This window comes from Aspergillus novofumigatus (genome assembly GCF_002847465.1).
Source record: "Aspergillus novofumigatus IBT 16806 chromosome Unknown P174scaffold_5, whole genome shotgun sequence".
NCBI lineage: Eukaryota > Fungi > Ascomycota > Eurotiomycetes > Eurotiales > Aspergillaceae > Aspergillus > Aspergillus novofumigatus.
The window spans coordinates 2477269-2491228 of NW_020194278.1; the positions used below are offsets into that span (position 1 = coordinate 2477269).

Consider the following 13960-nt stretch of genomic DNA (forward strand, 5'->3'; position numbering starts at 1 on the left):
TTAATGTCTTGGACTCCGGGACAATAAAGGCAACCCCTCTGCTTTGATGTATCCTCTCTCATCGTCGACCTCTGAGCCCAAACATCCCTGGTTAGAAGCAGATATTTCGCTTTGTGCCTCTCCGTATCACTCAACAAATGCGCATAGCACCCCGACTTGGACTGCGCGAATCGAGAACCACTTCCTTCCATCTTTCTAAGAAAAAGATCGAATCCCGGATTCCTCAATCGAACCAGCAACAGTGATGACTGCCTACACGGTATGCATACCTACATTGGGGCCGAAAAGAGTCGGCCGCGAAACACAGACGTCGCGCTATTCGAAACATGCAGTGGCAATAACCGGTGGGAATTAATACTTCAGAGATCAGCAGATTGGGCCGATGATGCGGTCAAAGAAGTGATGATGGCAACTATGGCTCCTAGCGTCAAAAGTGTAAGAGTGACTCGAGAGATACAAGATGGGTAATCCGGTCATGCTAAGGAAGATCGCCATCCTTCTTCAGAAGTTACGGGCAAATACTTTCGCCAAAGGCTTCAAAAAATTCTAATTGAGCACATCATTTTCCAAATTGGAATAGAAGTTAGCAAGACCTACATGGCTGCCTGCTCATAGACCTAGATCCAAGTTCAGTTTAACCAACTTGCACTGTACCGCGATTTCTTGTCAAACTTTCTCTGACACCCCAACCGTTGGCGAGAAGGCCTTTGACCTCCTCCAGGCTAAGACCGCTCATTTCGGGGTAAATGGCCCAGACGCCAAACCATCCAACCACACAAACGCCCGCATAGGCTGTAAATGTCCAACCCGGAGAAAGCCAATCCATCATGGGCAAGAAGGTAAGTCCGACAATGAAATTGGACCCCCAGTTTGTTGCAGTCGCGAGAGCCGATCCAAGGGAACGCACATTCAGGGGAAACAACTCTGACTGTTGCCAGGGTACGTTGCCCAGTCCAAAAGCATAGGAGCCGGTATATACAGTGAGGCAGAGAAGCACAGCAATTGGAAGTAACGACTTATCCGTGGCGCCATTGTCGGCTTGGGCCTGTGATCGCGGCTCAGAAGAAAATCCTGGCAGCTCCATGGAGCCGAAAGCCAAGCCACAGACGATCAGTGATACACTCATGACAGGTATTGAATATAACAGAATGCGGCGCCGACCAATCCTATCGATCAGCGCAAACGCCAACAGCGTAAAGAGAAAATTGGTCACAGCCACAGATAGAGACGTGAGGGTGGGCGAGGAGAATGCGAGCATGGAGAAAATTGTCGCCGAGAAATACATGAGACTGTTGAAGCCGCAAAGTTGCTGTAGTCCTTGCAGCATGGTTGCGATTATCAATGCTCTTCTGTTTCCGCCAACGCGAAAAAGATCTTGAGCACGCTGGGCAACTTTCCCAAGCCATGGTATCCTAGTCCCATCGACACTAGGTTTAATGCGGTCCATCTCTACTTCTTCTTCAGCTACCTCAAGCTGGATACTGCGCACGACTTGCTTAGCAATCTGATGGTTGTCAGACTGGCCCTGATAGACCCTGGACAACACATGGAGAGCCTCTGCCTCCAGCCCCGCCTGGACCAGCCATCGGGGAGTTTCGGGTAAGGCAACGACAATGGCGAATTGCAGCACAGCCGGGAGAGTTCCAAGGCCGACAATCCATCGCCAGCCACTGGTGGTTGTGGAGAATAGCCAGCCAACGATGTAAGCTACAACCTGCCCACCAGTGATGAAGAGACACAAGATAGTCACGAGTCTCCCTCGGGCATGGGAAGGCGCCAACTCAGAGATATACCTGGGGAAGATTATGATCAGCCATTTCGTCAAAGTAACGAACCGCTCGATCTAAGTCACGTAGTCTCGGACGGCCCATCTTCCTTCCTGGGGGAAATGGTTGACCTACAACGGAGTAACCAAGCTCGCAGCACCGACGGCTAGACCAACAACACTTCTCCCGAGTATCATGCCCCATACTTGGCCAGTAACGGCCTGTATCAAGGCTCCCAGAGTAAATAGAACATCTGCGACAAGTATAACTCTCCGACGACCGAGCTTATCTGCCAATATTCCAGCCAAGGGACTTGCCAATAAAGCGAAGAGACTCGTGCAAGATGTGATCAGGCTCTTGTCTAGGGTCGTTAGGACACGGTTTGAGAGATCAGAGCCGATAGACACGAGGGTCGAAGAGATGACACCTGTACTGTATAGGACGTATATGTCAGTTCATTTCATTTGTTGAGGGGATTTGCTGGATTTGTCTTCCGCAAAAAAGAGGTGTACAAAAGACCAAAGGACTTACTCATAACCAAATAGAAGGCCACTGATACCGGCTGAGAATGTCAAGGCCCAAACAAACAGGCTGCCTGAGTCCCGTAAGTCCAAGCTCAAGGACTGACTGACAGCAGCAAAGTGAGCGGTGTCATCAATGGCCGCTTGCTCTGGTGGAAGCAAAGGGGCATCGGGCGCCAACTCATCGTTTGCATCACCACGATTCATCGCTTAAGCTTCTTTCTTTCCACAGCTAGACATTGGTAGTATACTGACTACAGCAGACAGTGGTCTACTGCTGTCGCATGAGGTTGTCGATAATTGAAGGTAGATACAAGGCAGTTTATTGGTACTGCAGTGTGCATCATAATTAGTGGCTGCAAGCTCACGGTGCTGACAGCTGACGGATCCACTCCGCCCGTGTTTGAGATGTTTCAGCGGCGAGTCTTTTTTCTATGTACCATAGTAATCCACGAAGGCTAAAGGCCGATAAGATTAAGATATCAGCTTTGAAGCTGACTTGACTTAAATTTGGTCAATGTATGAATAGCTAATCAACATTGTCCCCTAATGTTGCGCCACCACACCAGCCTCATTGGCCTGGGAGCTGATCATCTTCTTGTAGGCATCGACAGTGCCATCAAACTTGTGTACCGTACCCTTGTCACAGACCCAAAGGCTGGTGCAGACATTCCGCAGCATCGTCACATCGTGTGATACCATCACCACACCTCCTTCAAACCTCTGCAACGCTTCAGAAAGTGCATCCATACCCTCAATATCCAAGTGGTTAGAAGGTTCGTCAAGCACAAGGATGTGCGGGTTAGTCAGGGAGAGGCAAGCGAATGCGACACGGGACTTTTGACCTCCAGACAACAACTCCATGCGCTGAAGACCAGTAGTTCCGGTGATACCGAAGCTAAAGACGAACGTCAGTCGACATGATACGGATTACGGGGAAGTCAGAAGGTAGTTCGGGTCAAACTTACGCTCCCAGATGTCGTCTATATTCTTCATCTGTCTTTCCGGGATAGGTCTTGGCCATGAAGCTCACCGCGCTAGTAGTAAGATCCAGCGCGTCGACATGGTGCTGCGCGAAGTAGCCGATTCGTAATCTCGCATGGCATGAGATCAAGCCGGATGTTGGCTGGAGTTGACCAGTCAACAGCTTCAGCACCGTAGTCTTACCAGCGCCGTTTGGCCCGACAATACCGATACGGGAATCGAGCTGGACGTCGAGTTCCACATTTCTGAGGAGCAGTTTGTCTTTACTGTAGCCGAAAGAGACATCCGACATCTGTACAATCGGAGGGGAAAGCTTCTCAACATCTGGAAACTTGAAATGGACAACATAGTCACTCTCCGGAGGCTCCAGGACCGGCATTCTCTCCAGTTTCTTGATTCTTGACTGCGCTTCGGATGACTTGGCGGCATTATAACGGAATTTGTCGATGAAGGCTGGCGTCTGTCGTCAGCAAACATGCAACCAGATGCCACAATAGGGCCAAGAATAACTTACCTTGCAGATGGGCACGTTCTGCCATTTGCTTTTCATATTCGCGCTTGGCCATCTTCTTCCGCTCCTCCTTGGTGGCATAGAAGGAATCTGAAGCCTATTAGAAATTTCATCAGAGGACATGGGAGTAAATACTTACCAAAGTTGGCTCCCTTGTAGTAGTCTAGTCTTTCAGAATGCTGGTGTACAATATCTGTGGCCACCTCGTTGAGGAACGCTCGATCGTGAGACACTACAAGGATAGTGCTGGGATATGACTGGAGGTAGTTGGATAGGAAGGTAATGGATGGCACGTCCAACATGTTTGAAGGTTCTGTATCGCGTTAGATCAATATTCATGCTTGATTCGGAATTGAGAGGCACGGAGCTTACCGTCAAGCAGAAGCAAGTCCGGCTCGCAGAACAAAGCCCGTGCGAGGGCCAGTCTCATTCGCCAACCACCAGAGAACGTCTTCGTAGGATATTGCTGTCTCTCCGGTGAGAAGCCGAGACCGGCTAGGATACTGGCAGCGCGAGATTCTGCCTTGTCGGATTCCATCTCGGCCAGCTTGGAATAAATATCGTTCAGGGTTATATCGAGACCCTCTCTCTCATGGTCGAGCCTGGCGGCATCTTTCGATGTGTCTGCCATAGACGACCTTTCCGCTTCGATTGCTGCAAGCTGTTTGCTAATTTTCTACAGGTCGTCAGCTAACTCACTCTTAACGGAAGAGGTCATAGAGCGGGGCCCACCTCTTGCTCTGCAAGAAGACGCTTCCGCCAAACATCTGCGTCGAGAACAGCCTGAATTGCCGGGGTATCATCGCCCGTAATCTGAAAGCTGATGTCAGCAACAGCCGCCAGAGGGAGAGTTTACTAAATAAGCGCACCTCTTGCTCGACGTGTAGAATTGAGATGTGGCTGGGAATGGCTACCTCTCGGCGGCTCAGAGCACGCAAGAGAGTAGACTTTCCGATACCGTTCTGACCCACAAGACCATAGCGGCGTCCGTAAGCAAGGGTAAGGGACGCGTCGGTTAAGATGCGGAGACCGCCCACAGAAATATCGATGCTGTCAATCTTGATATCTTTGCTCTTAGACTGCGAATCCGATCCCAGCTGAAGTGGGTTGACAGCCATGAAGAACTCTTCATAGGACAGAGTGCTGTCTGGCTGGTTGAGAAGACGGGATGCCTCGTATTGCACTGTTTTCATCTGCTTCTTTTCCTGCTTGGCACGAATCTTCCGTTCTGCTTTTTCGAGCTTCTTGCGGTCCACTCGGGACTCTACCTTTCTGGAGTTGGCTGACTCGAGATCGACATTACCTCCAGCAAGGCCGAGGGTGGAGGACATGTTCCTCTGGGAGCCGACATGGATGGCCTGGTCCAGCTTCTTTGCGGTGAACGGCATCTGCCTGCGCTCTGCATCAACGCCATCTGATGAACTCAGTGAGGAAATGAATTTTTCGACTAGGTTCCGAATGGCCTTTTCATTCTGTTCGGAGAAGTCTCCAGAAGCGGAAACAAGAAGCTCTGTCACCATGTCGGCGGCTTCCGATAATGGTGACGGAGCATTTGCATCCTCGACATAAGCATTTGAGGCGTGAGTCAGATAGCCCTGGTTCGTGTTAGGATATGAATGTCAAAGGGTGCGACGACAGACAATTCGGGTACTTACCACAGAATACTCCGAGATCACACGATCCAAGCCAGGAATTTGTGCCTGGAGTTCCGCCTCCATTTTCGACATCCTTGACGTCGCGAGCTTTGATAGGACAAGATAAGGTAGGAAAGCTGCAAAATACGGTGGATAGTCTGCTGGATTCCTATAGGGTTTCGTAGAAAGGCGCGCTCTATCAACTCCGCCTGTTGTGATTCAGATGCAGCGCCGTCTTTTTGTTATCGGCAGATCTTAGGTGGCGGATTTGTGGAAGAAGAGCTGTACCGAGGCGGCTTAGATGGCTTGAAGTCTTGCACGCTACTTCAGACACTTGACTATTCTACGGACAATTCTTCCCGTTTGATAGGCCGTTAAGTGAGAATATAATGACTAATTATCAAAAAATCAAGAAAGCAAAAAGGGGAGTCGAAATGCTCTTGGTTGATTCTGCACATTGGTTGTTCAAGACACTATTGAAGAGTTTTTGTCACTGCTGACCGCCTTCCCAATGTCTCCTTCAAGGCCTAGATGGCTTTATGGGCTTCTCGCTAACATCGAGTAAAGGTGATGGTCTCTTCCACTGTCATATTTTCATATATGTAAGAAGGATTTCGTAGATAGGCCATACTCACATGGATTAACGCAGACTATCTGTGAGTCAAGGGAAACGCAAGCGTGAAACAATGAGAACAACAATGGCTATGTATGACTTTTCCTCTAAGTGCCTCTCTACTCGCAGATATCTCAGTTTCGTGAAACACAGACCGCCTTATTTAGCGTCTCTTCGCCTGCATTGCAGGGATGCTGCAGCCAGGATGGTTAGTAGATACTACAATGCTGGCTGTTGAATAGTCTATGTCGCACCCAGTCGACAGAGCCTGACAAGGATCATTGGTTTGAGTTCATGATGATCAGCATTAGGAGGACAGTTGTTCAAGGAACTGTGCAACCCTGGCTTGGTTTGCCTTCCAATCAAGGAGCATTCATATTGGCGACTGTCTACTCCGCAGATAATTGCGCGGCTATCCATGACTTTGAAGGGGTAAGTAAGCACACACTCCGGAGTCCTTGATAGTGTCGATGACGCGCCCCTAGATGAGGGTTGTCCGGGGTGACCGTCTGCAACTATCTTCTAGGCAGGAACAAGGGTAATCTGGTTCAACCGCCTGCTCGCTTCAAGCTAACTAGCAGAGAATTGAAATGCTCCTTTTGTGAGGTCTCCTAGATAAGTGAAAGGTCGTTGCTGTTCTACTCCGTAGACCGGAATGGTTTGGAGTGGACGGGTTGTGTCTACCCAAGCAATTAACCATTCAAAGTGACGCATCCTCTTCAGCAAATACTCAACCAACAAGGGTGACCGCGGCTAAAGAAAAAAATCTGTGCATACAGAAGCTAGAAAGCTCGTTGGAATTTCGCTGAACATTCGAGAGCCGCGATTGTAGGTATCTACGGAGTAGATAGCTTGAAGTCCACCCGAGAGAGCGAGGTTGTCCTGTGTAAAACAAGCCTAGCTGTTAGAAAAGAATTGGACTAGACATGATGGAGCGACGCAAATTTTCCAACGGAAGGCATCACCTATCTACAGACTTACGTGGATCAACTTGGAGGATATTGGTCAATCGCGCACCTGGGATGCTCAAATGTTGAAACACAAGGGCTCAGGTTGATAAGAATGAGCGACACAGATGATGTGCGGATGATATATAAGTATATATTATTGGCATGCGACTGCAACTCGACAGAGTGGTATCTCTAGCTAGTGCTCCTCCGTGAAGCAATATTAATAACGAGTTGGACGACGATGATTATGATGACATTTTGATTTCCCGTCTGAGAAGGTAGGAGGCCAGACCCACCAGAAGGAATCTCGGAGATATTATTCTTACACCGTCACCTCACTGCAGCCTCGAGGCAGGGAAAAAGGGAAAAAGAAAACAACTTGCAGTTGCAGGTGCAGGCCACGTTCGCTCCCAGACTCCCACACAGGAGGGCTGGAGGGCTGGAGGGGTCTCTAGTGCAATGGATCTATCACAAAAGATTGCCCAATTGATGAGCCTACCGATCCTGACCGCTGACAGTTGTAAAGACTGAGAGAAGCAATAGTTAATTGGAGAATCCGAGACACGAGACCATTTACCATGAATAATCAAAATGTAAGCAAGAATTAGCATAAATCAGTTCGGATCAATTGTACCAGTGCTTTTCCTTGTTACTGGATGGGCTTCCATCGGCTATGGATTTGTGACTATTTTCTGTTGTTGTCGTCATACCAATCCACATGAGCGGGAAGTTGAGACACCAAGATGGCTGAAATGAGGAACCTGGATTCTGGATTCTGGAAACCAGTGACGATCCCGCTTGTTTTCCCTTGGAAACAGAGCTTGGAAATTTTGGAATACCGCGAACCCCTCCAGGAATCAGTATCCACCTCGATTTGTGGAAGATTGGGCGACGGGAAGTTATTTCCAAGGAACGCAAGATACTTTAAAAAGTCACCTATCTATATGGAAGAAACATGGTGTTCTTTTGTTTGCTTGGTGACGCACTATTGAGTAAAAAACAACAGATACCTCCAGAAGATCGCACTAAGTATTTAATTTATCTTCTTTAGCGGACAAACGCCTCCTCGCTTGACGATAGATTATTAGTAAAAGCTAGATTAGAACATTGCCCGTCAACTGCACAAGTTGAGCGCCAGGTGCAAAACCTCGCCGAGGCCGAGGGAGCTTTTTGGCCTAGTTTATCAATAAGTTCTCCCCAGCCAGCCATCCCATTTCTAACGACGGCAAGGGAAAAAAAAGGCCTCTGAAAGTGAAAAACCGGAGATATCCTCTAATCAATTAGGGGTTCATGATTAGGATGATTGCTCTTTAGTCGTTACAGCCTTCCTGAACCGCAAGTTGCCTAGAAAAGCTCAAGCTCAAGTTCAAGCTCAAGCTCAAGTTCAAGCTCAAGCTCAAGTTCAAGCTCAAGCCCCTCTTCAATGATTCAATCTATTAGGTTAAATAGTAGTACGAGCATTCGAACAGCGAGGATAGAGTCGGGAAAGCCGAGCGGGGCGGAAATCACATCATGATACGAAACCGTCCTTGTTTAGGGCAGAAAGCTAAGTATCCAATAGAGCATACTCAATTGAGGGTCATCAATCCCCTTCATCATCGTCATCTCGGGAATGTAAGGGATCGAGGGGCTGAGGATTCAAAGGGAGCTGAAATGATAACTGGCCCAGCGGCTACTTCTAGGTAGGCTAATACGTATTAATATCCCGATCCCGCTCCTCCACTGATCGAGATTGCTGGCTAGCAAGATCGTGCGCGCTAATGCTCCAGCTCCTCCCACCTGCAGCTCCTCAGGTTCGATCACAAATAACGATGCACCAAACAGTCTTGTTGTTATTATGGCTGGTAATAATAATAAAGAAAAAATAGAGACAAATAAATTGTTCTGGTAATCCTTCCCTTGAATCAATATCCGTGGTAACGAGTGCGAGGGCTACCAAGTAAAGTCCCTTTACTGGTCGTGGGTCCAATTATTGTCACCTCAACTGGCTGGCTGCATTTCATACTCACCAGTTCCTCTACCTCAAGATGCTTGCTTGTGGCCCATATCCACATGGGGTTGCAGGCAAGTTCCATAGTCCATACAGCAGTAGATGTTCACCAGATTTGTACACAAAAAAGAAAAAAAAATCATTCCAGTTCCACCGCTTTTCCCTGCTCAACCACCGTCTTAAAAAGGCTAGACCTTGTCGAAATCTTATGGCGGTGACCTACTTTCTCGTGAGCTCATTGCTTTGTATGGAGTATGCTGGTAGAAACTTTCGCCTGACATGATGGAAGTAAACAAGGCATGGTGGCCCGTGAGAATGTACTAGTTATCGATCACTTGTTTGAGCTTGATATCCCTAGAATAATAGCCTTTGATTCGAAAGGCAAGGACTACAATCATAATTATTGTACGATGTAGGACTATCGAATTCTCGATTGAATCGTCTGTCATTGGAAATAGCTAATGCCTGGCCACATGGAGACTTTGGAGAGTGGACATCCTCCTAGCATGAGCATAGAATTAACCAAGCGTTGATTAAGTGCTGTATCTAGAATCTTGATATTCTGCCCTGGATGCCGCTATCTACCGAAAGTGTAAAGAAGGGGTCAAGGAGACGGTTAGACTACGGAGTAGAGCCAGAAGAATATTGCCCGTGGGAGGAGTCGAAGCTAAAAATGCCTAATAGTACTAGTCAATAAAGTTGTCAAACTGTTTAGAACTACCTACCTTACTTACATACCTGTCTAACCAGCTTCTGATACTCCCGTATCTACTTAGTGGCTGCGTCCCATGCCTCTCTTTGTCCTGTGGTCAATCCGAGCATTATTCATATTTCCTGTTCCTTAACCCATATCATTCCCAGCTGCTCACTCTGGGGAGCTGAGCTCCTCTCCAATAATTATTAGAATTGTTATCCTCTCCACGACGATTTTCTGCAACAAAAAGAGCAAAGCCAGAATCTGATTCTTTCATGATCATCTCTCTCTTCTTATTATCTTTAGTTACTACTACAATAGTCTTATTCTTGCATTCTTTACAAACCACCCCCTCCCCATTCTTTCACTTCCTTGCAGTGTACTCCCGTACCTACATTGACATTTCGCCTCAGCTGCAGCGGCCCCTCCCTACCCCCCAGACAATCTCCGCTTCTTATTATTATTGTTGTTATTGCGCTCGACGGCGGGTGTATCTTCATACAGCTTTCCACCTCTCATTTCCCTCTTTCACAACTGCCACTGGTTTGCTTCATTCAACTGTCGCATTCTTCTCTACATGCTCCTATTGAGCTCTATCTCTCTACAAATAATTCCTCCTTGTGCATGATTATGCAGACAGGAATGTCCCATGTGGCTGGACTGAGTTCTGTGGTGTCTGACACTGTTCTCAGCACCCTCTGAGGATGGAGCATGTTTCTACTGTAAGTCCGCCGCTTCCCTCATCCTCTGCGATATCGCCATTTTCCTGCCATGAATTCCATTCTCTCTACAAAGAGAAGGAATCAAACCACCCTTGAGCGCCAGTAGGAAGCTCTGCGCGTGATCTCCGAGCAGCGAAGTTTCTTATTTTGTCTCCACTGGTGATTGCGATCGACCACTGCTTGACGGGCCTGACACTAACTCGTCTTGCTTTCTGTCAGCTCTGTGCGGTCAGCACTGTTGGTATTGCAGCGACCGGTTTCGCTCTCGGTCGCATAGATCGACCTTCCTCCAAACAAGGGAGATTTCGAAGAAAGACCCTCCTGCGTGACTACCGTGCGCCTACAGCAAACAATACTGTATCGCCGGCTTTCGGTACCAAGTCTCCAGATTCTCCTTCTTTTCCCTCCACAGTCTGCGATGTAAAAGCACATCATATCGCAGACCCTTCCCAGCCTCACAGCGATGTCGCTTCACCCGAGGTTAATTCCGGGGACTCACAGTCTCGGAGAAAGTCTTCATTTGCCGGTGTAATACGTCGGCGCCGAGGTCATACAATGACCAGTCCACCTTCGCATCTAAAAGAGGACAGCGACACGCCCTCGCATTCCCGACGACCGTCCTCTTCTTGGTTGCGACGTCTGTCGATCCAGCCGCAGGAGAGCCGCCTCTCAAATAACGGTCCATTGTCTCCATCGTCCAACGACCCCACAAGCCCAGGCTTATCACGGCTGTCCAGTCAGCGCAGAGTACCAAACAAGCTTGTGAAGCGAACCCCCTCGCAGCATTCCAATGGTCTACCTTCATCTGCGCGTGCGCCATCATCGCCCTGGGCACCTTCGCAATTGCGGAGACCTGCGACGAGCTATCAACGGTCCGAAGTATTACGGCATAGAGCAACTCACAGCTTAAACTTTGAACCTGGTTCTATCATAGATCCCGCGTCGCATTCTGTCGAGGCAGGCTCCTCCATTGACATTGAGGGGGGTGCATGGCAACCATATCTAAGAGCCAGTTTGGAGGGGCTGACCGAGAGACTCGCCCGAAGACTGTCCACTGCGACAAGACCGAAGGAACAAGCACTACGGCGGATCCTACCGAGCCCGGATGCCCTCCCAGCGCTTCTTCTGGCGACCTCCATCACAATGAAAGAACCTGCAATAAACATCACTTCGAATGAGTTTGCTCCTGCCTCTCCAGTCCAGTTTCGAGACCCCTTCAAACTTGATGATCCACCGCGTGCCCGAGACGCACCTTCCCTAGTGAAAAGCAACAGCGGGCCTTCTTCTATTGTACTCGACGAAGCGGACCCGAAGTCACCTGAAAAAGGCTCAAGCACAGCAGCTTCCAAGCAGCCCAGTAGTGGACCTCCGGTCTGGCCAAAAAGGAGAGCAGTATCGACACCCTTCCCAGAGTTACCGAATTCGAAAGCGGCCACCTCGGAGTCGAGACAATTAAATGGGAAGCGTAACATCACCGACCCAAACATCTTCCGTCGGCCTCCCGACGCATCCCAGGCAGGATATCCTAACTTCCTGACAGCAAAGATCATGAGATCGCGGCGTTCTATTACCCCTTCATATCTTCGAGAGTACAGAGCGGAGCTGGGTCTCTGTCGGGATTACGGGAACCGCCCCGTGACATCGGACGCGGTAGCACCATCAGCGTACCAGAATGCATTCTTTCGCACCTCTGACTTGACTTTCCTGTGGTCCGTCCGCCAGCGTCCCAAGCGCCATTCAATCGCGGCCTCAGATCCAGCTTCATCCGCGATTGGGTCCGATGATACCCGTATTTTTACGTCTGGCGATGAAGACGAATCAGATTTCTTGACTGATACAGCATTTGACTCAATCCGCACTCACTTCACAATTGGTAGCAACTCCGGTTCCCGGGGCTCGCGGATTGAAACCATGTTTGACAAGGATCCAGTAGAGAGTCTTGCGGACCACGAGATTAGAATCGAAGCGCTCGAGCCTCGCGGTCCAAGAATGCTGCATGGACTGGCTCCGGCTATATGCGACTTGGGAATCGACAGCGATGCAGTTTCTGGTGCAACGCCTAGAGCCCGTGAGGTAGCAGAGCTAGACGACAGGGAAGACAGCAGGGTATCCTTTCCTTCGGATCTATCCGAGGATGAAGATGCTCGCAGCACGGTTGCCGCCTTGCCTGGTGAGACGAATTCGCCGTTAATCTTCCCCCGTCGTCCTCTGGTAACTTCCAATTTCTACGCCGAAGGCAATGATATCCGTGCTCTCGTCCACTCAAATTCATCCCATGCTCCAGACGAGGCGTTTGCACTGCACAAATTGCGCAGCGTTTCTCAAGAGTCGCTTGGGTCATGCCGGAAAATGAACATATTTGACTGGTCGGAACAGTCTCGAAACGACCGCGACGTCTCGGGAATGGACGAAAGACCCCGAACTGTCCACGGGAAAAATGGCCCTGAGTTCCGTGGCAGTCGTGCTCCAGGGCGGAGGGCTCCGAACTCATTGCATCTTCGCAGCCAAAGTGTTCCTGTGGCGAGAGAACCTACAATCGCTAGCGAATCTCGTCAGACATCTGGAAAATTTGGAACTTGGGGCTTGGGTAGTAAAGGCGTTAGCGAGGATTGGGACAGCGACTTCGAGTTCGACGATGCAGAAGTGGACAACGAGAACATGCGGCCTAGTAGAACGAGTTCTCGACGGGGCATGATAGTCCCTGCAGCCATCCTGGAACGTCAAGCGAGCCTTCACGGGCAATTCGGGCAGGTCCAGGAATTGACCCTACTGGTCGAGGAGCTTAAACGTCTTCGTCACCGGGCCAGCTTTCTGAATATAGTTCAAGGTCCGTCGAGTGAACTCTGGCAGGAGGCTGAGGGTATCGTCAATTTAGCCACGCTTGACGATGAGGAAAACAATGATTCCCCTCCGAGGTCACCGACGTCCCTTACTTTCAGTTTTGATGACTCTGAAGGCGAGTCGTCCAACCTAGCAGATCCGTCGAAGCGGACAAGCGGGGATTCCTGGCGAGCTTCGCTTTCCGAGAAGTTACCTCCACATCTCAGCGTCTCCTGTGACACGTCTGCCAAAGCGAAGTCGGTTCTGGATCTGATCTATCAGCAACGCGTTTCACATGACCCCGCTCTCCGCGGTCCTCAGTGTTCGCGCTCTAAAAAACTCCCGTTTGATACGCAGTCTCTTCGTGATCTCGTCATACGAGCCGGTGTGGTAACCCGAGCCCTGAAAGAAGTTATTCGCAAGGAGGAGGGCGTGATAACGACCCCCGACGACAAAACGCAGTCTTCTGATCCGCCATTCAGCCGGATCTTTGATCAGCCTACCGACGATAATCACCTGATTTACGAATCTCATTGTGTCAATTAGAGATGCATCAATTCCTAGGGTCGACATGACGTCACTCCGTACACCTTTTCCTCGCTCTCCCTGTCTCTGCCTCATGTACTACTTCCTTATTACTTGATCTTTGACGACTGACTCGAGCATTACGAAACGACGTGAATAGAACCCTGACATAGTTTTCCTTCTTTATCTTTTCGGACCCGAGATCTCCATCCGTCACTAACCTTCTGCTT

The 13960-nt window shown here is 49.3% G+C and overlaps 3 protein-coding genes across 3 annotated transcripts; 1 reads left to right on the top strand and 2 right to left on the bottom strand.

The window, feature by feature from the left end:
* Positions 1–534: 534 nt before the first annotated feature.
* On the bottom strand, positions 535–2598 carry P174DRAFT_391945 (putative MFS myo-inositol transporter). Its single transcript, XM_024823537.1, has 3 exons — positions 2298–2598; positions 1902–2198; positions 535–1793 (listed from the first exon to the last, which is right to left on the bottom strand). Exons 1-3 carry the CDS (start codon positions 2492–2494, stop codon positions 635–637), a joined length of 1653 nt encoding a protein of 550 aa, XP_024681796.1. The 5' UTR covers positions 2495–2598; the 3' UTR covers positions 535–634.
* A 235-nt stretch (positions 2599–2833) lies between these two features.
* On the bottom strand, positions 2834–5500 carry P174DRAFT_371994 (putative AAA family ATPase GCN20; the record flags this gene model as incomplete). The annotated part of the gene is made up of 8 exons (XM_024822407.1): positions 2834–3185; positions 3256–3724; positions 3786–3872; positions 3922–4095; positions 4155–4458; positions 4515–4595; positions 4652–5377; positions 5438–5500. The coding sequence occupies 8 exons, from the start codon at positions 5498–5500 to the stop codon at positions 2834–2836; spliced, it is 2256 nt and encodes a 751-aa protein (XP_024681797.1).
* A 4867-nt stretch (positions 5501–10367) lies between these two features.
* Positions 10368–13751, top strand: P174DRAFT_422208 (uncharacterized protein; the record flags this gene model as incomplete). The annotated part of the gene is made up of 2 exons (XM_024825025.1): positions 10368–10385; positions 10605–13751. 2 exons carry the CDS (start codon positions 10368–10370, stop codon positions 13749–13751), a joined length of 3165 nt encoding a protein of 1054 aa, XP_024681798.1.
* Between the last annotated feature and the right edge of the window lie 209 nt (positions 13752–13960).